This window comes from Punica granatum, chromosome 5 (genome assembly GCF_007655135.1).
Source record: "Punica granatum isolate Tunisia-2019 chromosome 5, ASM765513v2, whole genome shotgun sequence".
Taxonomy (NCBI): domain Eukaryota; kingdom Viridiplantae; phylum Streptophyta; class Magnoliopsida; order Myrtales; family Lythraceae; genus Punica; species Punica granatum.
In genome coordinates, this window is record NC_045131.1 from 27611880 (window position 1) to 27637468 (window position 25589).

The 25589-nt window shown below is 38.7% G+C and overlaps 2 protein-coding genes across 2 annotated transcripts; one reads left to right on the top strand and one right to left on the bottom strand.

Annotated features, from left to right (window-relative positions):
- The first annotated feature begins 15901 nt into the window (after positions 1–15901).
- LOC116207264 lies at positions 15902–19315 on the top strand. Its single transcript, XM_031540168.1, has 11 exons — positions 15902–16212; positions 16311–16366; positions 16444–16530; positions 16857–16990; positions 17082–17140; positions 17220–17274; positions 17379–17429; positions 17781–17891; positions 18470–18517; positions 18792–18930; positions 19038–19315. The coding sequence occupies exons 1-10, from the start codon at positions 16109–16111 to the stop codon at positions 18864–18866; spliced, it is 780 nt and encodes a 259-aa protein (XP_031396028.1). The 5' UTR covers positions 15902–16108; the 3' UTR covers positions 18867–18930; positions 19038–19315.
- Positions 19316–19520: 205 nt separating this feature from the next.
- On the bottom strand, positions 19521–24442 carry LOC116207123 (signal recognition particle 54 kDa protein 2-like). Its single transcript, XM_031539984.1, has 9 exons — positions 23684–24442; positions 21888–21987; positions 21589–21742; positions 21323–21473; positions 21079–21227; positions 20879–20979; positions 20587–20744; positions 20385–20499; positions 19521–20174 (listed from the first exon to the last, which is right to left on the bottom strand). The coding sequence occupies exons 1-9, from the start codon at positions 23912–23914 to the stop codon at positions 19837–19839; spliced, it is 1497 nt and encodes a 498-aa protein (XP_031395844.1). The 5' UTR covers positions 23915–24442; the 3' UTR covers positions 19521–19836.
- Between the last annotated feature and the right edge of the window lie 1147 nt (positions 24443–25589).

The following is a 25589-nucleotide window of genomic DNA, read 5'->3' on the forward strand; positions in this document are numbered from 1 at the left end:
CCATGAGACCTCTCGGCTTTCTCCAAGGAGAATAAGCCAAGAGTCTAATGGAGTTATTCGAGTTCCATGAGGCTTCCTCTTTCCGTTTTAAATCCGTTATCAGATTTCGTGTAATTTGAAAGTTCAATTACATCGAGAATCTCACATGAAATGTCTTTCCAAACCAAAATATGCATGGATTCGCAATTCGGAGACCCTTTAGGGCCTATTAGGACCAAAGGGTGTTTCGGTCTATCTTGACCGAATCATCCTCGATCTTTTTTGACCCGTCTTGGTCACCGAGTCACGAATCGTTTTTGTAATTAATGCATTTGGCACAACCCTTAAGCATTAATTTCACGAACGGGTTAATCGGGACGCTCACATGATTAAACCCACTTCACACTGATAAAGTTTACACGAATTTGCCATTAACTAATAACTCGCGTCGATGAGTTGCCAAATGACGTTGGTGCCCTTTTCAAACTTATCAATTTCAAAACCCGAAACGCGCTGTCCAATGTAGCGTGAACGTTTGAAAAGGGCTTCTGTGTCTAAACTTGAGTTTTTACCTAATTCCAGGTAACTCAGGTCAAGATACAGAAGATCTTTCTAGATCACTTTCGAGCAGATCAACCGGTTCTTTGGCTTTTTTGGGGTTCTTGCACAACCCTGGACGATACAAGGAATTGGTCGACACCGGCTACAGGCCGAGGTGGCCCGCACTACGATGTTTCCCCTTTTCTGAAAACAATTTTCAAATAAAGGGCAAAATCATCTTTTCACAATTCAGCGACACCCCTAGAGTTAGCATGACAGAAACACTACAGTACGAGATAAGAACGGGCTACCTTTTCAGGTGCAGGTTCATCTGCAAAGCCTTTTCTTATCTAACTGATGAGTTTATGTCATCCTAACATAGACTCGGGTTAACTAGAACGGTTATCTCTGTCAGAAAACGTGCAAAATGCTGATTAACCTTTCACTCCACCTAACCAAACACTAGATAAGGGTTATGAGGAATTCTAGATTCCAAATCTAGAGTCAAAACACGAGTTTGGTTAATTCAGTGGAAATTCAGTGTCACAATACAGACTAACTGTAAAAGCAATCCACACACAGGAAACTTGACTACGGACATCTGATATGTCAGGTTCTCAAACCAAAGCCGAATGCTAAAATATTAGCACGCGTTTGTTTGTCTAGGGTAGGATTTGCATGCCAAAGTACCCCAGATTAACAATTTGCTAAAACACGTACATTTGACAGTAACAAACACTTTGTCTGTTATTAACATGTTATGTGTTACATTTTTGCACCTGTTTGCCATGTGGGTCAAGCCTGATCCCTAGGCCGAATAATATTAGGGTTCAACACCCTGATCATCAATCACAGGGTCCAATACCCTAATCATCACTCACAAGGTCCAATGCCCTATTCAGTGAGAGCGTGCATCGAGTTCCATTTATTCGGTTTTTCCCTAAACTCACGGTGAGTTAGAGCGGAATAATAACTGAACGCGAATCGATTGGAATTCGATCATTTGTAATTTATATTTTATTGTATTTTTGAGAGCATTGTAAGGATTTTATTTTGTACATTCATTCTGTAAGAATTCCAGTCGGTGAGCGAACGGTCCAAGAGTCGAATTAATCGAATCGGTCTAATGCTTGCCTAGACACAGGTAAATCCAAGATCTCAAGGTTCTGGTTCACGCAGGGATTCAACCTCTATGGTTTGATGAACTGTAACGCGAGATTGTGAACCAATTCCCTAACACACAGATTTACTTCTCTCTCGGCTTCTCAACCGATATTGTTTGATTCATCGAACTTACGGTGTCAAAACGTGCGAACCGAGCGCAACTTAATCCATGCGGTAAATAACAAAACATGCAAGCATAGTAAACCAGAGTACTAAAATGGCGTACGGGATATAGGCCCGCACGTAATATGAACTTCCGAACCCGGACTTTCCGGTTCCGCACAGACCAATGCCTTAATAACAACTAGGTGTTCCGTAACCCTAGACCCAGGTAACTTATCTGCCCTCGACCTTCGGGTTGTAAAATGATAAGTGGCGACTCCTTCTCACGCGTGTCCGTCACGCGTCCCCACGGGAAGGTGGACACTCTCAAGCTGCGCGATCCAAAAGCGCGCAATGCGGGCACCGACGAGAGTCCACATTCGGGTTCGTACACAGCCCATCATTTCCTTATCCACAATCATCATCTTCTCCTTCCCGCTATCTTCTCAGCTCAAACCCTCAACACCTTCTGTTTCTCTCCCTCTTTTCCTCCTTCTCTGCCTTCAACTTCACCATCACCATTTCAGTTTTATCATCACCTTCTTGGCCTTTCCATCAGCTCATATCCTCGGATTCTCTTAGGTCCTATACACCACCATCAGCTCAACACACACAAAGGGCTCTCTCGCAGCCTTTCTCTCCTAGCATCTCTCTATCTCCCTCACGCCCTCCTCCTCCCAACTATAGCTCATGGTCTTAGCGCTGGACCTACTACTGGAGGAGCTCCTTGGTCCTGTCCATGCAGTTCCTCGATCCTTGCCTGGAGTCTGCCCATGGTCGTGCTTGCTAGGTGCTCCACGCCAATGCTAGCAGTTACTGCTTATTCCTCCTGTGTCATTGTTGTTACTCTCCCATGCTTTCTGTTCCACTTATTTCTCTTTTTCGATTTTCTTTCACAGGTTGTGGCCACTCTCATTATGCTATTCAGCTTGTTGTGACTCCTGCTCGAGGCTCCCTCGAGCTCTTTGAGCTGCTACTTCGTTTGTTTGGCTCCTCAAGCACGTTCGTGGCGCCTACAACACTGCTAGGCCTTGGTTCAATAGCTTTCCTCTCATGACCAGCTCAAGCAAGTTGCTGCTACCATCCAAGGTCTCACGAGCTGTTGTCCTGCCCATTTCCTGCTCGATCGTGCTATTGTTGCCCCTTTGTCGTGCCCCGTCATGTAGCTCCCTCCGACACTTGCTTGGGAAAGGTATGAAATCCCGACTTAGTGGCATGTTAGGGCTCTTTTATTGGTTGATTTGATGATCTTGTCAATGGTAGGTTGAAATATTGTTTTGGTCGATAGTAACACGAACCGGTGCAATGATTTAAGTAGATCTTTAAAATCGGATTGTGCAAGAAAAATCAATATGAGTATGAATTTGAATGTTTAGAGTATCAGTCTTAAAATCGGTTGAATGAAACGGAAATGAATCCACACGAAATGGAATTCATGTGCATTCGGCCTTAATGGAATAAATCGATTAAAAACATTAAACCGGCTCGACATGATTGTGTGTGACCATGTTCGCTCGCATGTTTGCGGTGCTCATTGTCATTTTTAATTAAAATCTCACATGAACTAGTTTAATCATGTGAATGCGGCTTAAAATCAGTTTTAAATTTGAAACGGTCGGGAATTAGAGTTCTTATTGAACGGTCCATCAATGAGCAACTCGACGACTCGAAACCCGCAAACCAAAGCATTCGGTAAATCTCCTAATTTAATTTAATCTCACACACGTAGTAAATCAGAATGACTCACTCGGTTAATTAATTCACTCGACTCTTAAATGAATTGCACGAGCCGGCTAATAATTTATAATTGAGTCGATAAATCACGAACCGATAGTCATGCCTTTTTCCAAACTCACTTTTCTTTACAAATACTCAGGCATGTGGTCCGTGTTGCATGGATATCTAGAAAGGACTTGCGTGTCCTGACTCGAGTCTGAGCCTAATTTGAGGTGGCTCAAATCGGAATATGGAAGTTATTCCTAGACCACTTTCGGGGAAACCTACCGGTCTTCCGACTCCTTCACGGTTTACATATGACCTTGGTGGATCTAGGGAATCGGTCAACACCGGCTACCGGCCAAGATGGCTCATATCACGCATTCTCATTTTTCCAAAAACAATTTTTCCAGCTCAATGGCAAAATTATCAATTTATGATTTACTAACAACCCTAGGGTTAGAGTGATAAAAAAAATACCGATTCATTAGTAAAGACGGGCAACCCGTGCAGGCACAAGTCTTATCTGCGTAGCCCTCTTTACCTGATCGAAGTGTTTCTGTCATTCTGACATAGATTCAGACTTATGAACGTGGATCAAAGGTGCGAGTGGGGAAGGCCCATGAAAGGTTGTCCGGTCCTTCATAGGACATGAGTAGAGACCTTGGCACCCCTGTGGTGTTTCGCGTCCCCATTTTCCTAAGTTTGGGCTTATATGAGGTTTATTTATCATAAAACATAAAATCGGACTAATCACACACTTAATATAATCGAGCATGGGAAAATGGGCGGAGAAAAACCATAGGTTTAAGACTCAGGCATAATACAATTCTGTCATAATCTATTTAAGTCCTCAGCGCCACAAAATAGATAAACAAAAAACCAACTCATAGATTTAGGACTCAACATAGACATCATATCTGTCAAGTCCTTTATTCAAACAATGCATAATGCTACATACCCTCTCAAGGCGGCCTTTGGCCGATTCTCACCTTACACCCTTCTATTTTTGTCTGTTTACGGTAGAAACGTGATTGTTGAGCAACCCTGGTTCAGAACTTAATACTTACATAAACATGGCAATTAACATATAACATGTCTGTTTTATCTGTTTTCATCTGTTATTGTCTGTTTTCTTGCGGGTCGAACCCGATTTCATAGGATATGATTCACACGGGGTCCAACGCCCCAACCATCGATCACGGGGGCCAATGCCTCCCTAGACATTGAGTGCGCGCAACCCGAGCGCGGTATGAGATCTAGTATCGAGTCACCGTTTCGACCATAGTCGTATCCAATGAAGAATGACTCGAGTAAGGATGCGCGAAACAAAGTTAGACAATCACCCGGGAGCTCGACCTATCTCAAGGCTATCTTGAGGACCATTCGGTCCTCTTGGGATCCTCTGGTCCTGTCGGACCCAACTCTCGGCTCTGAAGAGCCCACGTCGCATTAATTTCAATTTCGGTCTTCCGAGCATACGATGAGCGTGAGTGGAATATTGGCTGAACGCAAATCAACTGGGATCCATTTTGTTGTAATCTGTATTTATTTGATAGTACAGTGTAAGGACATTTATTTGTATATTTTATTCATGTAAGGATCCCGGTCGGCGAGCGTGAGGTCCGAGAGTCGAAACTAATCGAGTTGGTTTACAGGTCCCTAAGACGAGCAAGACCATACGAGTCGATCTCGGTCTCCGTGGTGAGCCGGCCATTCCGATTTGGTTGGCCTAGACGCGAGGACGATGGATCGATCCCCTGACCCAGGGATCTGCTCCTCTTACAGTCTCCTAACTCGAATCAGTTGCTTCCACAAATTTACGGCGTCGAACCGAGCAAGATGAGTGAAACCTAAATCAAGCGGTAAACAAATTAAAAACGGCAAACCCTAGACAAATTAGAGTACCGTTAGGCGTGCAGGATACAGGCCCGTACGTAATAGAACTCCCGAATTCGGAACTTCTAGTTCCACAAGACCATATACCTTTGCAACTAAGCGTATCCATTACCCCTAGATTCGGGCAACTCATCGACCCTCGATCTCCAGGTAGTAAACAAGTAGTGGCAACTCCTTCTCACGCGTGTCCGTCATGCGTCCCAAGGAAGGTGGATATTCCCAAGCCATGTGATCAGCGCGCATCCATACGGACCTCGACGAGACGAAATTCGGGTCCACATACATGGGCCAACGCTTTCCGAAAGGAGTTATTCACCCCCACACAAAGTTGCCTTCAGGTTTCTGGCGAGTCTCTCCGATGATACAATGAAACCTTTGCGAGTTCTACGATTAGCAAACTCATAGAATACCCTACTCTCACCCAATATTTTGAAATTATTACGGATAATGATTTTTGACACTAGAGCATCTATTTATATATTTTCAATGGGCACAAATGAATAGAAAAGAGTCTCTTATTTGACCGTTAAAATAACCGCCCCGTTAATGCCTATTCTCTTGGTCAAAGGACCGTGATTTCAAACCAAAATTTCAATTTCGTCCACTTAGTATGAGAATTACACTAAGTAATTTACTGAAAATATAAACCCAGTAAATTTGCAATCTAATTTTTCAACAATTATCACTATGAGATCATTCCTACGTTATGCTAAAAGTGCTTAATTATTGGAAGTAAGATCACTATGAGATCATTCCTACGTTATGCTAAAAGTGCTTAATTATCGGAAGTAAGATCATTATGAGATCATTCCTACGTTATGATAAAAAAAAAGATATGTGACGGTGAACAGAAGCAAATAATTAAGATCAGCGGTTCCATTTTTTAGGCGAAGAAAAAAAAGAGAGAAAGAAAAGGATCGGCACTTGGATAAGAATTTGATGAGTGTGGATAAAGTATGCGGATTTGATTTGGATTCAAATCGTCGACTCTTCTAAATGATGTCTATATTGAAATTATATATATATATATATTATAACTAATAGAAACTTATTTTAATAGAGACACGAATCATTTCCAGCCAAAACTAAGCTGGTGCTTTGTAATTGTTTAATTAAATAAGTGTTTAACAGTTTTTTTTTTCCATATGAACCATTGTTATCAAAATCGGACCGGACTGGCTGGTTCGACCGATGGGATCGGATTGGCCGGTTGGACCGGCTGGACCGGTCAGACCAAAAATTAGTACCATGTTCGGTCCAACCTACCTAAAAACCCAAATGGCGGAGTTGAACCCTCAGACCCATTGAACCGGTTGATTTTTGAGTAAAATTCCATTGAACCGGCCGATTCTATGGGTTTTCCATTTATTATAAAAATTACTAGGTTTGTAAGGATTTGAACCCATGATCTCTTGTTTTCCATACTAGCATACTATCAACTAAGCCACCACTATTTCTTGTTCTTTTAACTCTACTTTTAAGTACTCATTAAAATCCAATATTTATTTTGAAGTAAGAAATATTAAATATGGATATTTTCTTACACTGTCCTAATATTTCTTTGAAATTATTATACTTCTATTTTAATTATCATATTTTTTTAATAGTATGAATATTTATTTTAATTTTATTTAATGTGTGGTCCGACCTATCGAACCGCCGATTTGACCCATAAACTCATGAGCCCATACCCCTTCAATTCACCATTAGGTCCAGTTTTGATAATAACTTTTTTATCCGAAAACTTCAATTAGACTCCGACTAATCTAATCGATCCGCATCGATCCACTAAAACTCTCCCACCATAGATTTTCTGCATTCACAAGGACTCGAACCCGAGACCTTACTTAAGCGGAATAAGTACCGAACCGCTTGAACTAATCCACATTGGTAATAAGTGGTTAACAGTTATTTAGACATTTATGCAATTTACTTAATGAAAGAAAAGAACGGGGAAGAAGTGGAGGAGCGATGATGAGATTTCATGGTTGTTAGATGAACAAAAAAAACCTTATTTCCATTAGATGAATAAAAAAACTTATTTCCATTAAATTAAATTTACCTTTTACCGAAAAAAGAAACCTACTCACTAAATGAGTATTCACTAAAATTTTTAAGTTAAAACCATGTAATGAGTAGATAAATAAAAGTTAATTAAATGAAATCAATCATTTTTTTAACTTAGACCCTCTAGAGTCTCCTATAAAATATATATTTTCCTCCTCACTCTTTCTCCCCTCTCATTTATTTTATATTGTTAATGAACATGTAACAAACTCCTGATTATAGCCACTATCATTAAGTTTAATTAGATGCTATTGTAGATTAAAGAACGATGGCATAACCAAAGTTGTTTGGTTCAACTGATTTGACGTTTATTTCCCTTAAAAAAAGTTTTAAGTTTGAATATTGTGAATGGAGAAAATTCACGCTATGAGAACTTTAACTTTTAGTGGGCCGACTTGGTTCGCTTGAAAAAAGAATGATGGCATAAAGGAAAAAACTAGAAAAAAAATTATAGATGAGAAGTTATTGAGTGATGCTATCTCGCCACTATATCACACATCTCTTAAAGATGAAAAGTTATTGGGTGATCTTATCTCGCCACATGGCGTGAGGAAACACCAATCAAATTGCATGGAACTAGGGACTTGGTGCTAATCACTCTAATAATGCCATAATTATTATTTATTAAAGAATTCTTATTACTTCTTCCTCACTACGTCATTTGAGGTAGAAACTTTCAAAATTTTCTCCTTAAAGACAGACTTTTGCTTATAAAAACTAGGTAAATTCACTTTATAAAGAAAAAAATAGAGAAAATTAAAAGAAAAAAAATAATTTTCTCACCGTGAAAAAAAGAGTAATTTTCTTGAAATAGTCGAATTTATCTGAAACCTTTCTACTCCATATTAATAATTGGATGCTCGTGACATCCCGATCCCATCACCGAAAAGCTGGGCCAAGCACTTCACCATAGGCTTCAAAAGGATATCATTATATCTTGAAATTATTGTATATATGTTAAAGGTTCCCTCAAATTCATCTTCCCTTCCATCCTTTTCTCCCAATTTTTTCCTAAATGAGGGCTCAACTCGAAAGATGCGAATGTCAATAGTTTTAACTTTGACGCCAACTTTTGCAGTTCAAATAATCATTACCATTCGTAATTCACAAGCGTGGAAAATAATGGCAATCATATAAGACACAAATGTGGGTATGGATAACATCGAGCACTGTTCCGTTGGTGGCGTTACGTGAGTAACAATATTGTCGATTGTTCTTTAAAAGCAATTATTATGAGGGAAGACCGCATCAATTTGTCGGCATTTCTCTGAATGAGATTATTTAATTAACAAGTTTCACGCGAAAAAGGGGCTTCGGCCCTCGAGTTCACCAAAGAAAAAAAAAATTCAAGCAAAAGAGAATTAGGAGAATTTCTGAATTTACTAGTTGTCCAACCACATGACTCTTGCCATGCTCAGGCATGGTCCGGGGAAGGAGACCTATTATTAGTGAACATAAATAAATAAATCACCCCTAATCTAACAATGTTAACATATTGGATTAGACAGTTATGAAATCCCAAAATGTCATATAAGATTAGAGCGCATATTTGACACAATGTGCATGCATTTATCTCTTATTTTAAAATTCTCATTTCGGCTTACACGGATTTGAACCCACAATCCAAAAGTTTAAGCTGATAGGTTACTGGACTCAAACATTATATATTCTTGTGATTTCTTTTTCAATTTTTTTCGTATAGGACAACATATGTCAATACCCGCTCTCACGTGGTAATATATAGCACAACATGTACCACGTGTCCTTTAAACACCCATCCTCAACAACTGACCACAAGCCGGACATCTCATTTCGTGCTCGGGTGAGGAGGACAAACACCAAACTAGCCTCGACCTCTACACTCGGGCCTAACTAGAGGTACACTTTTAGCTACTTTAGAACTGGATCGGGCCACTCTCAGGCCTAACTAACATGATGAGCACTCTTGACTACGTAAAAACTGAATCTGGCGTGGTGTGAGCTTACACATGCGTGTGACAGCGTAACCTACTCTACTACCATATCAAATTTCGCTTGGGCCTGCATGCACTTGAGCCTATTTGCAACCCAAAAGTTTTTAATATTGTATCAGGGCCCAAGTAACGCGTATGCACACCCACGCACATGTGCGCACCCACACCACGCAAAGTCCAATATGTTTGAGTGCAGCTAAGAGTGCGCCTCATGTTAGTACCCCCTCGCCCAAACATAGAAGATGAGTCCGGCTCAAGGTCAATTATTGAGAGCGGTTGTTTAAGTGCACATGATAACGAATAGTAAAAAATAGACCACATGTTGCATATGAGGGCGAACGTTAAAAATATTAATCTCACATGAAAAAGATGAATCAATATCCATGGATTTATTTGAGACATGGGTTTCAACAATTATTAACTTGAGCTTTTAAGTGAAAATGAGTCCAAACTCGTATAAGCCCAATAGATTTCCAATATCATTCAACGAATTTCTATGACCTTCTAGATTAAATGCATGGTTGTGGCATTTCAAAATCTCACATAGTGTTAAACCGCATGTTCGAGACACTATGCACGCGTTTACTTCCCATTTAATGAAATTTCACATGATAAGTCTTCAAAAACTGTTCTAATCCATGCTTGAGGAGAATATTAGTGAATAAATAAATAAATCATATCGAATCTAATAAGGTTAAGCTTTTAAATTAGCTGGCCATGGCTTCTTAAAATCTCACAAGACTAAAACCCAGGACACTTAGGCTAGGTATGCGATGTTGTTGCTGAAATAGAAGTACTAAAGTATAATTGCTAAAAAATAAGTGCTGATTCTAGAATAAGCAAAAGTATTTTGGAAGTAACAATTGAAAATGCAGAAAGTAAAAAAGATAATTATTAATACTTAAAACAAAATAGGCAAAAGTAGATTTCATAAGTACCAATTAACTTGTTTGAAAAAATCACACTTGCAATCGCAATTTTGATCTAAACCATAATTTCAAAATTTCTTACCAAACACCAAATCTACTTAAAATTATAAAGAAAAGTGATTATGAAATCTCCCATCGCACTCCCAAATGAACTCTTAGTATAGTTCGTACCGACTTAACATAAGGCCACGATGGCAGAAACAACAAACTAGAAAAACGTAGTGTTTGAAAAAGACAAACATCAAAGGAAAGAGGGTGACTATGCATTTGAGAGATCTATTGGAACCTTCTAAACTGGGAAAGAAATGCGAGTGTAGACGTCACATACAAATCAAAAGGTTACAGTTTTGATTCTTATTATTAGGTTCTGTGCAGCTTTATTCCCTCGATCTTTTACTCTCTCTTTTTTTTCTTTTATCTTTTCATCTTTACATTCCAAAGATGGTAACTAGTTAATTCTTTACGCACTTAATTTATTTCGTTAACTCCCTTGTAATCGGAAGAAAAAAATTTATTTTCTTTTAATTGCGAAATCATTCAGCCGTGAATGGACTTATATTGATAGGTGATGATAGCTGAGTGTGCTAGTTAAAGATTCAATGACGAATACAAATTGGACACAATTGTGCATGCATTTTGAGCCACCAGTTCACCATATCCCAAGTCCTAGTACATGTATTAACAAAAGAATCCCATCCATTTGCACCAATTGGAATAATTTGACAATATCACATCAAACTGATATATACTTTCCATTGGGCAACCCTTCAGCCTCTGTTAATTAAAGGTTGCTTCCTTCAGCTCTCAGTCAGCATGACATATACGTGTATGTATGCATACATATGGAGGAGCAGTTTAAGTTTTGTTGATTTTCACACATTTTCGATAAAGCCTCTGAAAACTAAAGCAATTCAATGTTTCACACAACAGGTCGTCTGATCTCGGTCGTCACAGATACTAGAGAGTCGGTTTCATGCTTCCTGGAAGGTAAAAAATTGTAGTCTAAGGTCTCTATATATTTTGCCCTTAATTAGAAGTTTTATTTCTCGATCTAAGTATACAAATAACTTATTAAGGGCAATGAATGTACGTATGTATTATCCTTTTACTGATATCACGGTTTAGAAGATTTGTTCGTATATATACTGTGTCTATGTTTGTATTACTGATATTAGGACTCAACCTTTAGCTGATTTTTCCTTTTCTTCTTAAACTTTTTTCTTAACCTTGTCCTCCACGTGAAAATATAAAAATTAAACTTTAAGAGCACCACCAATGCTTGTCCCATTTTTAGTCCCAATTTTGGCCCTACTTTGTACCACATTAACGCTACCTAATCGGTGCGTCATAAAAATTGAAATTCTTTCGAAATTGGTATTCTTCTATCCAATTGGAAGGATCCATCCCACGTGACAAACACGTGTCGATTCATTGGCCTCCTTGCTCCCTAGACATGTGTCAAATTCTTATGGGCACAAAAAAATTGGGACCCGGTTCCTCTAAGTGGGACCTCTCCCAATTTGCTCAAGCTCTTCAATGGGGACCTAAAAATTGGGCAGTCCCATTTAGTGGGAACCGCTCAAAATTGGGACTCAAAACTTCCCCATAGGAAATGCTCCGATGGTTCATTGACTTTAATTATTTTTGGACGGGAAAGCAGACGGCACCCTAAACTGAATATAGTGTGTAACATTAGGGAAGATGTGAAATTAAAAATAAATCAGGACGAAAGGGAAAGAAGGTTAAAGAACGAAAGTGGATTTTCGAAAGAAAAAAATGATAATTGGCAGGTTAAAAGCCGTTCCAATATTTTGCAGTCTGTGTGATTTGATTCAGAGATGTTCAGAGATGATATAATGAGGTAGACGGCCCCCATTTTTGACTTCATAGTTTACGTACAAAGTAAGAAGTGGCGGAAACCTCCGCAATAAGATGCTTTACAATCCCATATGATTTTGTTAATGATGCTTGTTACATTCTCATTTTTTGATTAGGTATGAGTATCTCCTGCAGCTGTGCAGTGAGCGTAGAGCCAACTATTATTTCGCATTTTACTAACACCATGTTTGGATTGAGGTGAAAGGAGGGGAAGAGAGAAGGGAAGAAATTTTTCTTCCGTGTTTGGATATTTAATTTTAAAGGAGAGTAAGGAGAAAGGAAATAAAAGTTTCTCGGTTTCACCTCCTTTTACCTCCATAACCTTTATTTTCTTTCACCCCAATCTGGACGAATTCGAAAAGAAAAAATAATCCAATTTTTTTTATTTGCTAAAAAGGTCCATATATAAGGATAATATAGTAATTATACTTAATATTATTTTCCTTCCCCTCCATTTCCCTTATTAACATATATCCAAACATGGTCAATACTTCCCTTCCCTTCCCCTCCCCTTACTAAGCATATCCAAACACAGTTAAAAATTCCCCTCTATAGTAATTACACTTGATGTTCTTTCCCTTCCCCTCCATTTCCCTTATTAACATATATTCAAACAGGGTCAATACTTCCCTTCCCTTCCCCTCTCCTTACTAAGCATATCCAAACACAGACAAAACTTCCCCTCCTCCCGTTCCCTTCTCTTCTCCTTAGTGAGTCATATTTAAACAAATTGTAAAAGTACCAATACCTCCTGATTCAAGTACACTTGCACTCTTGTAAATCTATTATCTATTTATATAGAATTATAAAAGCTAAGTCAACACATAAAAAGCGCCACGTAGGACTAAGCTCTCCTGCCATTCAGTGACTCTTGGATTAACAATCAATAAAAATGGAACAAATTGTGGAACATTATAGTGCCACATCATCGTATAAGTCCAAGAGTCTACCTCATTAACCTACATTAATTATACCCACTTTTTGAATGCATCTATCATTATTTATAGAAAAAAAAAAGCAGTTTGCCCCCTGACATTAGGGGGCAAGTTAGCTCTACCCTTTACCTTTACATTTTTGCGCATGACCCCCAAGCTCATTGAAAAATAAGCAAAATGCCCATTTGGTGAAATTTTGGTAATTTTCCCGGCCAATTCGGGCCATGTGCCCCTCACATGCCTCTTTGAAGGGGCAAAATAGTTTTCCAAACTCATCTTTTTCTTTCCACATAAAAAGAAAAAAAATTAAATTACGGGAAAATTTGGCCCCAAATTGAGCTCACGACAAACCAGTGTCCCCTCATCTCTCCTCTCGACGGTGACGGCAAGGCTCAATCTCAAATTGAGCTCACGACTAAACCCTTGCGGGGCCTGAGAGTCCATGACTGTGCGATCTAAGCACAGCTGGTGCAAGGTCGTCCTCATTGGCACCGGCATCACCGTCCTCACCCTTCCTACTCAGTAAACCGCGAACCCCTCCCTCCTCCTCTCTACCCTCCACTGACTGCAGACCCCCCACCACATCTTCTGTTCAAAGCACCACATCGACGGACCCCTCCCTCCTTTAGACAAGGACACTGTCGGACAAGAACAGGGAGACCTCCCTCAAGATCTTCCGTTGCTGTGCTTTCTAATGTCTTCGTCAAGCGGAAGTATACTCTGTGAGGCATTGTTGACTGAATTATGACTTGATTGCTTGCACTTCCTCTGAATGAAGAGATTGATTATGAGGGAGGGTACTGGCATGATGAAGTTTGGGGACAAAATCCCTAATCATAAATTTCATTAGAATCTAAACACTTAACGTGAGAAAGAAGACATGCCTTCTTTTGTTGAGTTTACTCTTAACTCTACCGATAAAATAAACTACAAAACCACCATTCGTCCCCAAATTTATTTCTTTTTATTTTTCTTTGGAAGGACGAAGATGATATTGGAAGACCATTTTGCCCTTTCAAAGAGGCATATGAGGGCACATGACCTGAATTGGCTGGAAAAATGACAAGAATTTCACTGAATGGGCACTTTGCTTATTTTTTAATGAGCTTAGGAGGTAAAGCGCAAAAATTTAAAGGTCAAGAGTAGAGCTAATTTGCCTCCCTAAGGTAAGGAGGAAACTGCTTTTTCCTCTTATTTATATCAGTTTTTCAAGTATCTTGAAATTTCATAACTTAAATATCTTTATTCATCTTCTAGCTTCCTATTCTATTTCCTTATGTAGAATTGAGTAAGAGGAGATACAAAGAGGAGAAACGTTCACATAAAACATTAGCCGAGTCAATAACGACTATGACTTATATTTTTTCACATGATGTATTATGCTTAATATTATGGTGGATTGATTATATTAACAGTGATGTCACACTTCAATAGAAAGGCATTCTAATATTTTCAATCACGAACATTTCGAACAAAATTTTGACTTTTTAATAATATCACAGCTCGTTATAATATTATTTTTAATGCACGAGCTGATAGAAATGTTTGTGAGTTTAAAATAAGAATAAAAATTAAATAAAGGGCACATGAAGTTCTACTAATAAGAATCGAACTTGGAACATTTTGGTTCATATGCGAGAGCGTGTGCCACTACACAACATCCTCTTTTCCTATTATATATTTTTTTTAGTGTGTATTCCAGTATCCAGAAGTCCAACGGGTCCTAACTAATCTAGTTCAAGTAGGGTCTCTGGCAGGGGAGCTCGAGTGGGGCTGCCCCGCCCGATGTAAGATTTTCTCTTCAGTTAACATCGTTAGACTAATTTTGACGGAAGGACCCAATTGATGTGCCAAAATGACACATTTGATGTATTTTGCGTCAAAAAGGACCCAACTAATGTAGCGATGGACCTAATTGATGTAATTCTCTTCAATGGATGATGTAATCAATCTAACTAGGGACCTGAATGATTTAACAAGGGCCTATTTGATGTAAATAAAAAAACTCGAGACCAAATTGATGTAAAAAAAGTCAGGGACTTAGTTGATGCAACATTGAAAAGTCAGGGACCTCATTGTGTATTTTCTCTAAAGTTATATATAGGACGGATAGAGATTTAGTGGTAAGGACTAAAATTGTAGGGGGAGGAAGAGGAAAACCATGAGGCCAATTGCCCGGTAAGCTGACTTCATGAAAGAAGAAAATACTCGAAGTCGACCTGCTATATAAAATAGTTTATAACTTTATCCAATTTTAAGGAGACAAAATATTTTACTTAGATATGACTTAACAAAATAAAAAAGGACAAAATCAGAAAAAGTAAGGAAAGATCAAGAATCAAAGACTAATAAATTCAATTATAATATATAAAAGTCCAAATACGAGAATGTACCATGACTTATTTCTTTAAAATTCTCAACTTGTGATTGATCGTTGTTTTAACCGTTCAGAGAATCTAATTCTTGGTTGGAGGTTCATGAATTTTTCATTTCTATCACTATCCCTTCACATTTTTCTACATCCTATATATTTAGAATATTGAGAAGACATTTTCTATATTCTATGTGTATAGGATATTCAGAAGATATTAAATATCTTCTTAAAAATAAAAAATTTTATCTATTGCAAATAAAATATTAAAACAATTTCAAAAAAGCTCTCTAAATAAATTAAAACATTTATTCATGAAAAATTAAATAAATACTTTTATTAATTTTCTTATACACCTGCGCAATGCACGTATTTGCATCTAGGAGTAGATAATTTCATGGAAACAGAAAAGTACTCTGTGAAACAACCAAACAAACAAAGAAAAGAACAGGTAAAAGCTAAAATGGAAAATAAGTGAAAGTATAGGATGAAAATGAAAACAGAAAAAGAAAAAGGGTAACACTGAAAATAATGTAAAGTTGGAGGACCAAATGTATGTTTGCAAAAATAATCTGCCGTCTCCCGCTTCTTCTACAGTGGCATCACCTTCTCCCTCCCAGTCCCAACGGTTCATTCAATCCACAGCAGAGGAATTGCAGGTCCTCACTTCTCTCTCTCTCTCTCTCTCTCTCTCTCTCTCTTCGTGCATGTGTGAATGCGATTCATCATTCTCTGTTGCTGTGGATGGAAGATGCAGATCGAAGATGGAGGAGTACTTGCAGTACATGAAGACTCTGCGCTGTCAAATGAACGGTACCTTTCCCTTTCCTCGATTGCATTACCTAATCCGAACTGCTTCCGCTGAACTTTCCGCCGTCGCTGCTCAAAAGATGTGGAGGATCACGCGGCGAAGATCTCGTTCGAGGAGCAAATGCTCATCACTGGCATTCAAGCCCTCGAAGATGACCTCAGCTCAGGTTTCACTTCTCTCTACTTGTAATGCCTTCGCCGTAGTGTTTACAGGAGTCTGCAATTGCTGTACGTACAATATTACATCTATGATTGATGATTTTTGAGGCTGCAATTGGAATGATCGGTCCTGACATGCAATGGAGCTTTTGTAATTCTGCAATTTACTTCTCAATTTAACCATAACATGGGGTTTCAGGCTGGCTAGGTTGCTGGAATTTCGCCTTTTGCGGTATTCTTTGGTTTCGGAATCGAGAACTGAGAGTTTTGAAGAGAACTGTAGGGATGATTGATGCTCAGTCTGTGCTTTTCCTTTTTACTGCTTTTACTACAGTGAAGCTAGAAATGCAGAAACTCAGTGATGGATCGGAGCATATAGCCAAGGCAAAAGGACAGACATGCTTCCAACTGTTGGAGGTGCAGAGAAAAGTTTCTGCTTTGGAGTCTGACTCTTGCATGCTTATCCAGGTGAGCCCACCTCATATATCTCCATAGTTTTCGTTAGAGAGTTCCTCATTTAAGTTTCCATAAGTTTTAACGGAGCTGCTCTAATTGACAGAGTTTGGAGCTCATGCAACAAGAAAGAGCCGGTTTATCTGCAAAATTACTAGAACAAAGGTTATTTAGAGCTCAAGTTAGACTACTTGACGTATTTGGTGTTGGTTAATGAGCAACACTAATATCTGTGCATTGCCAGTGCTTTCTATACCAAAGTTGCAGAGGAACTCAATGCCAAATTTCAGGACCAGCTGGTAGGAGCATCAAATCTTTCATCCTCTTGTTTTCTCTCTTACATTTCCAATTTCTAGCTCTAAATCGTTATGAATGAGGTCTTTCTTTTTTTGGTTTCCTGCAGGAACACTTTCATTCTCATAGATGCACTATTGGGCAAAGAAAGCATTCCATGGTGCTTCATCTACTGCTATCTGATATTATTCTAGTAAAAACCTAGGATAAGCCTTAAGATGCACACTGAATTTTATCAGGGCCAAGGCGACAAAAAAGCATCTTCTCCGAAGAATCAAATGATACTTTTCTCATAGTGCTGTGTTGATAAAAAATCATTGGCAAATGGTCATTATTTTAGTATGTCAATCAGATAAGATGAAAATCTGACGTCTAGGTTGACTAATTAATCAATTAGATTGTCATCTTGGGAGAGGAGTACAGATAGAACATCTTCCAGTTTATTTTCTTTGTTGTTGTTGAATATGTAAATGATTAGCTGTGTAATTCTGCTCATGATTTACGGATGAAGGGACAGGGCAATGAAAAAGTGAAGAGGCACAAGTTGAATCTTCGTACTGCCATTACCAGGTTCAATGAAATCAGAGGATTAAATGCTCAGATTGTAGCAGAAAATGCTGAGGTTGTCTAAGTTATTATTATTATTGTTTAATTTGATCAGATATATCATCTGAACTGCTGTGCTAGCTTGTTGCAGTTGTTCCGATATCTTCTCTCTTAACAAATTGCAATAGCGCACAAAATTTTAATGATAGATTCAGTCTATTGAGTATTGTTGGGAAAGTCTCTTCTTAGGACTACAAATACTTGCTCAAAATGATAATTATGTCTCCACTACTGGGTACTCGCTCCTAAGTGTGAGACTGCTGGTGGCTTACATGTTTGGACTGGTAGATTTGAGCCTTGTAAGTCTTTATTTCCTTTTCTTTTTATCTGTAAGAAAAGGATAAAAGCCCTTGGAAGTTTGATATATCCTATTATGTAATCTCTATGTCAAGAGCGTATTTTCCACTTGAGCTCTAAGGGCGGGAACATGAGATGTTATTTTAGCCGAGAAAAAACCTCCTGAGAGATAACTGAACCGTCAACTTGTTAATGTTCATTGAACCGTATCTTGGTAGCACTTCTGGAGTAGTCTGTGTAAGGCTTCTTGTTTTTATAATTGCAAAGCTTTTAAACTGCTGCTTGGTTATGTTGCAGATGAAGGAATATATCATGCAAATGAAGTGCAGGGCTAGTGATTTTAAGGTCGGTGGTGGGCGACCCCCAGTATATCTATATATTCATTTAACTGCGCATTCTGCAACAGAGGCATAGGCACTGGGTTAATATATTGACAGACTTCATAAAGGTGCTAGATAGAGACGCTTGCAGGGGCCTTGCAGTTATTGCCATATTAAGTGAAAAGCATCAAGAAATGCATTGATATTTTTCGAACTGCAGAGTGCTGGTACATAAGAAATATCTTGGTGGAGATAGTAATGGCTCCTGATGTTCTATCCGTTGAGTTCCTGTGATACAGCAAGAGCTGAGAGAAATGGATATTGAGACCCTGGAGAAAGGCCCTGCGACTATCTCTTCAGACAAGGTTGGATAAACCAAATGGACAAGGTGTGGGGAGATGTCCTCATGCTTTGACAGGATCGACTCATCACCATTTGGTACAGAGGCAAACGTTACCTTCTTTTGGTGTAATGGTTTCCAAATTAGAGTTGTAAGAGATGGTACTTTTTTCACTAGATAACCTTTACATGCATCACTCTGACAGGGAGCATCGCATGATGTCAAGTAATGCCTGTCGAGAAGAATACAAGATCGAGCCAGACAGGGGGAGCATAGGAGAGGGAACCACTGGGAAAAAAGGTATTACAGAAGAAATGAGGCCAATAACTTCGAGAAGTCAAGGAACATAACGACTAACAAGTGCATTATATTTTGTTTGATGAGAAATTGTACATTCTATATCCTTGGTTGATGGATGGGTTGATAGAACCTGGTTCACATTCTTTTGCCATGTGCTATATAAAATCGACGATGTGCTCCCCATTAGAGTAGGCAATCCTTGTTTTTCTTCATGCAAGATTCGTCTCTTTTAGCGGTTTCCAATACGTGGTCAATCCTTGTTTCCCTTCGTACAAGATTAGTCTTTTTCAGGTGAAGCGAGGACGGGGAAATTGCACAGAATTGACCAAGATAATCAAAACCAAAATAGAAACAAGAGAAAATCATGGTCGAACGAAACGGATGGACATGGTGAGAAACGATAACAACACTGCCTCTAATGATTAGTATCAAGACTGTACATGCTAGGGTTAGACCCGAATGATCCAAAGCCTAATCTACTAAACTTCAAAGTCTGAGTTTGCTCGCATACAATAGGCCTTCTTGACCTTAGAAAAAAAAATTGTTCTTCGTCTTTCTCTGTGACCTATCCCTTGTCGATGAACCTGAGCTATTGGAATGAATTCATACTGTTGCACTCTTTCGCCCAATGCCTCCCAGATGCAAAGTTATGGTCAAGATGAACCCGAGCTCTTCACAACCATTCAGAGTCCAAAGCAGCTGTCTCAGGTTTTCTTCTTACGAGTCTTCTCTGCTTTGCCTCCGAACATCCCCATCGAGTCCTTAGCCGAACTCATCTGCTTCATCAAGCTCTGCAAGCCTCCCATCCCACCTATCTGCTTCAGCATCTGTGGCGGAAGGACTCGGCTCATCTGCTGCGCGTTCATGTTCTGAGACAACAAGTTCTTATTGCCCTTATTCGGAATCACACTCTTCATATTCTTGGCCAGCTTCTTGTATTCTTCCATCATCTCCATTACTTCTTTAACCTGCCGACCTGATCCTCTCGCTATCCTCAATATCCTCGACTCATTCATTAGCTTGGGGTTTGTACTGTCAAGCTCTGCAAAGTGAAGGAGCTCAAATGAGTGCTAATATATCACAACAGCAAGTGCAACATCTATCGAGCATTCGATTTTGAACTTATTCAAATCTCCACGTTCCTACAAGTGAGGCCATCGACTCCACATCCAGATGCTTATCAACGCTAACACATTGGAGGAATACGCATAGTAATAGACAGGCATCGGTTATTTATTATGAAGAGACTCGCCTTGGTTTGTCATGGAGTCCATTATTGTCATACAACGCTTGATTTTTGCTTGGCTTTCTTTCTCCTGGCCCTTGGGGATCATCTGTTCGCGGTATCCTGGCATCATGGAGAAGACCTACATGGAGACCACGGTTGAATAGCTCGCATAAAGTAAATTGCACGGGACGAAAGGAAATATAACGAACTAGAAAGAAAGTTCAACCTGGCTCAGCGGACCCATGTTAAGTATGCTCTGATATAGCTCATACATAGTCCTCAGGGTGAAGTTCCCTCCCATAAACTTTTCCACAAGATCTGTCTGTTGATCCTCGGGAACTGCGTCTTGGAGTTTGTCCATTAATCCAGTCCAGTCGCCCATACCTTAAAGGAAAAAACGTAAGTGCTTCCTCATAGCCAACTACACCATCGACGTGAAGTCAAAAGATGAGAAGCTAAACGAGCTGCTGGAGGCGGGAATCTGTAGCATACAGCAGCTAGGCTAATGAACGCCATACCTAAAAGACGGCTGACGAAAGGTTTAACATCAAAGACCTCAAACTCATCCATATGCTCGCCAGTACCCATGAAGATAACTGGACTCTTTGTTGCTGCAACACTGCAAATCGGAAAGTGAGATTGCGATAAGACCCTGCAGAATACATACAAAATGATGCATATAGTGGTTAACCGACGATGTCATTCTGATGATACTCACGCACTAAGAGCACCACCTCCCTTTGCATGACCATCCATTTTCGTAATGATAACAGCTCCGACAGGAACACTCAGCTTGAATGCCTGAGCTTGATCAAATGCAGCTTGCCCCATACTGCCATCCATGACGAATATAACGAGATCCGGATTCTGGAATGGAAAGCCAAATGCATATTAGATCTCGAAATTATTGTCAAGAGTCTGTAAATAAGTAAATCTCATTGAACCAAGAACCAACACATTACCGTTGCCTCAGAAACTTGCCGCATTTCTTCAAAAAGGGCGGCTTCCTGTTTGTGACGCCCACTAGTGTCCACTATGATCAGATCGCAGTATTCCTTCTTGAATGTCTCGACGCCTTCCACAGCAATTTTCACCGGATCCGACTCTGTATAACTGTACATCGCCAGAATGAAAAAAATATTACTCCGACTCAGAACAGAAAAATGAAATGCTTCAAAATATTCTTCTCGAATCGAATGCTCTGCGTGTCGGGAAGTGGCATCCTTACCTTCCATAGAATGGAATTCTAGCCTTGGTGGCATTCTGTTTCAATTGATCAAAAGCACCTGCTCTGAAAGTATCAGAGCAAACAAGAGCTGGCTTCCAACCTTTCTTCTGATGATAATGAGCATACTTGGTACATGTCGTAGTCTTTCCCGACCCTGATATTTTGACAAACAGATGCATATCAATATCCTCTTAGGCAACATTAGACATGCGATTTTTTTTTTCCCCTTTCTAAAAGACCAAACAAGATACGGTATATTTTAGAAGAACAATAATCCAACAAGTTAGAAATTCATGTACCTTGCAAACCAACAAACATGACGATGCTTGGTTTTCCCTTTTTTGGAGTAAAAGAAGGCTTCCCGGGATCCAACATCTTGCAAAGCTCATTGAATATAGCCTAAAACCAAATCGTAACTTCTCATGCGGTACAAGATACAATTATCCAAAGAAAGAAGGTAAAATCAAGATATAACCACTTGGCAATGCACAACGGCATAGAGTCTGAACACAGATTAAATAGCGACAGCTAAAATTCAGCAGTGGCACCAAAAGTTCACGATTATAACAAGTTCGGCACATACCCAGTTCAGGTGGGATTTTACTGCACATTTTATGGATGATAACATAATACTGGCAACTCCACAAAAAATCCTATTCCCAAATTCCATCAGCATAATCAAGCTTATCAGTTCCTAGACGGTAATCGATCTGTAGACAGCAAGCTAAATAGTCACTACATGAACTATCAACTCCTTACCGTCTTATCTTTTTGGACTCCCTGCATGAAGGCTAGGAACTGATAGAAGTTTATGGGACCTAAAGATGCACAGGTTCTATTCTTATGATTGGAATAGACTGCTGCACAGCTCAGAGCGAAAGCATATCCTTTTGTCAAGAATGTTCTGGGAATTGGACAAAATGTCCCATTCTGGTTTGATAACTGTGATGTTCAGCAAGCCCTTTGCTGCAAGATTCATAGATGGAAGGTCTGGAGTTCCTTCATATGCTTTAGTGACTTGCACTCTCGGAGACTCAAGGTGGCTTTAGAGACAAAACGGATCAGAGAATACAGGACGTTATAAGAGCAGTAGCAGCAGGTATACAGCTCACTTAAAGGGAGGATTAATCAGGGAGACATGAAATGCCTTGACAAAGAAAAAGAGGGCAGTGGCTTGGTACAAATTGGTCTGATATCGCCCCGGCATTCCCAGGCATAAGCGGTTAGCTGTCACCAACAATCTAGCCATTCTTGACAGAGTTGCCACTTACTAGAATGTTGGGATTGACACCACTTGCTGTTTCTGCCGTGAAGAAGAATGAAGCCAGAAATCATACATTCCTCTCTTTCCCCATTACTAATTGAACGTGGAAGAGTCTTGCAGCTCAGTCGAATAGTTGGTAGCTGGGAACTTGATTAGGCTATCCAGGCACTAAAAAAAAAAGGCCATTCAAGGCCCTAACTTGAGGCTCCCTTGACATGCCTATTTGTAACTTTTTACTAGAAACAAGCGTCTCTTCATGAGCATTATAATGCAGTTCAAAGAGACGACTTCCAATATTAACAAATGCATTCCAGAGAATACTGCTGTTTGAAGGAGATATAAAGCCATTTACGGAGTGAGGTTGAGATTGTCCCTGATGGGAAGCTGCTCTACTTATTCATGCTTGGTCATCTGAGCCTGTCTGCTCTATGTCTTGTTTATGGACCTACTGCTTGTATGAAAAGACTGATCTATGGGGGTCCATGATGTTCTGGGCACTTTTATCTCGAAGTTCAAACAACTAATAAGGAGCACCGCTTTTATCGTCGGAATCCCATAAAAATGCAATGCGAGAAGGATATAAATTCACCCAGAATAAGAGATTCTGAATTCGGGATCTCTCCTATCCTTTATTTTACCTCTACTAGTGGTCTATTATCTACAAACTCCATGGACGGACGTCCTTTGTAGCCTAATGAAACAGAAAACAAGAATGTCCTTATCATCAAAATTTTAACTTTGAAGTGCAGTCAGATTATCCAATGAAACAGTAACCAAAACTCAGCAGCCGAGGACGTACCAGCTGGATATATATAAATGTAAAAGACGTACCTGCTGGATGATCCTGCGCTTGTTGTGGCCGGCGGCGAGCTCGTCGAGGTTGACGATGGCCTTGATGTTCTTCTGCATGTCACGGACGAGCTGGAACTGAACGTCGGAGCTGAGGAGGGCACGGGTGATCTCATTGAGGCAGTCGTTGAGGACCTTCTCGTCGATGACCGTGGCATTGGTCATCTGCTGTATCGCGTGGGAGATTCTCCCTCCTAAATCCGCCAACACCATCTTCACCGATTGCAGAGAAGCACCAAACAATCAAAGCAACAGCTGAAATGGATCGATCTATATATCTCCGATTGATTGACAGCACAGGTTGAATCAATACATAGAGCAGTGCATACAAATATATGTATATATCATATTACACGGAACCAAGACTTCTGCATTGTATCGGCGATGAATCATCTCTACCTTGGGCTAAAAGTAAAAATTTGTGAATTTTATTCACCGAAAAGAATTATATTTTAATAGGAGTCATTTTTAAAAAAAACAATGTAAATTTTTTTAAAAAAATTATTATGAGATAATTTAAGGAGAAAAAATAGGAGTGGATTTTATGCTTCTTAAAGTCTCAGCTAATAAAATGAGAATTAACTCGTAAATTTAACGGTTGATTTCAACCGGGAAACGTATGAATTACTTGTGAGATCCCACGACTTAGGCCAGCGTAGCCTCTACTGGAATTTTCCTTTAATTTCAAGATTAAATAAAAATAAATAAAGAAACAAAGAAAGATTGAATCACAAGTTGTCTATATAGAAAGTTATCTAATTAATATTATCCAAATCTTCTATATATATATATATAAATATATATAGTTATAAACCTCAAAACAATACAATGAATACATCAAATGGTTTTCATATATAAAATTCATAAACAAATATAAAAAAATAAATTATATAAATTAAATATGATGTAAAAAAAATTTATTAAATATCATCATGTAGATAATAAAATTTTATTAATAATTCAAAAATATTATGTTGTCGGCATCTTATCAGAATATATTTATTAATTTTAAAGCTTAAAAATTCATTATTTAATTAATATTCCGTAAAATTAACATCTCATTATAATTTCTTTCAAAAATATATGTTTTATTCTGATTTTATCATTATATTTTTTATATTTAAAAGTTAAGAAATTTGTGACTCAATAAAAATTATTATAAAAATTAATAAAACTCTAGATTGAGAAAATCATATATAGTGATCTAGACGTCCTTAGGCCATAAAATCGGGCCCATCTCAGCTCCAATTTCATATATTCTATCCTACTATTTTAAAGGAAATTTTCATCTTGTGACCACCGCTATTTTCTTTAAAGTTAAACTTGATTATATACATACAAAACTATTAAAATTTCTCTTATTTTCAAGAAAAATTTTGGAAAAAAAAATTTCACTACTCTATCACCTCAAAAATCTCCTCCATCATCTTCTCTATTATTTATTTTGAAAACTCAACAAATTTTATGAGGGTTAAAAATCATGACAAATTTTTAAAATAAGAACTTTTGAGTTTGCGCAAAAACATGATAGCAATATTGCACGCACTAGTGTGTGCACATATATAATTCTTTAAAACCCGATGGATCACGGGCCTTATGTCTAGTCTAAGGAAACTCAAATCTATAAAAGATGGAAAAGAAAGCAACCTAATAAGTTTCATTCCATGATCATAAATTCGCCTATACTTTTTGTAGGACAAAAGGAGAAGGTGGGATTGGATTTCACCACTTTTTTTTTTTTGAGCTCATGATATATTAGTGAATTTAGGATGCTCAATTATTTCACATGTTAAACTGCTTATTAGGCCAAACTACTGATGGGATGAGATTTCATTTCTCACTTTATTAGCTATCTTGATTATATCATATACTTGTCGTTTCCAATAAC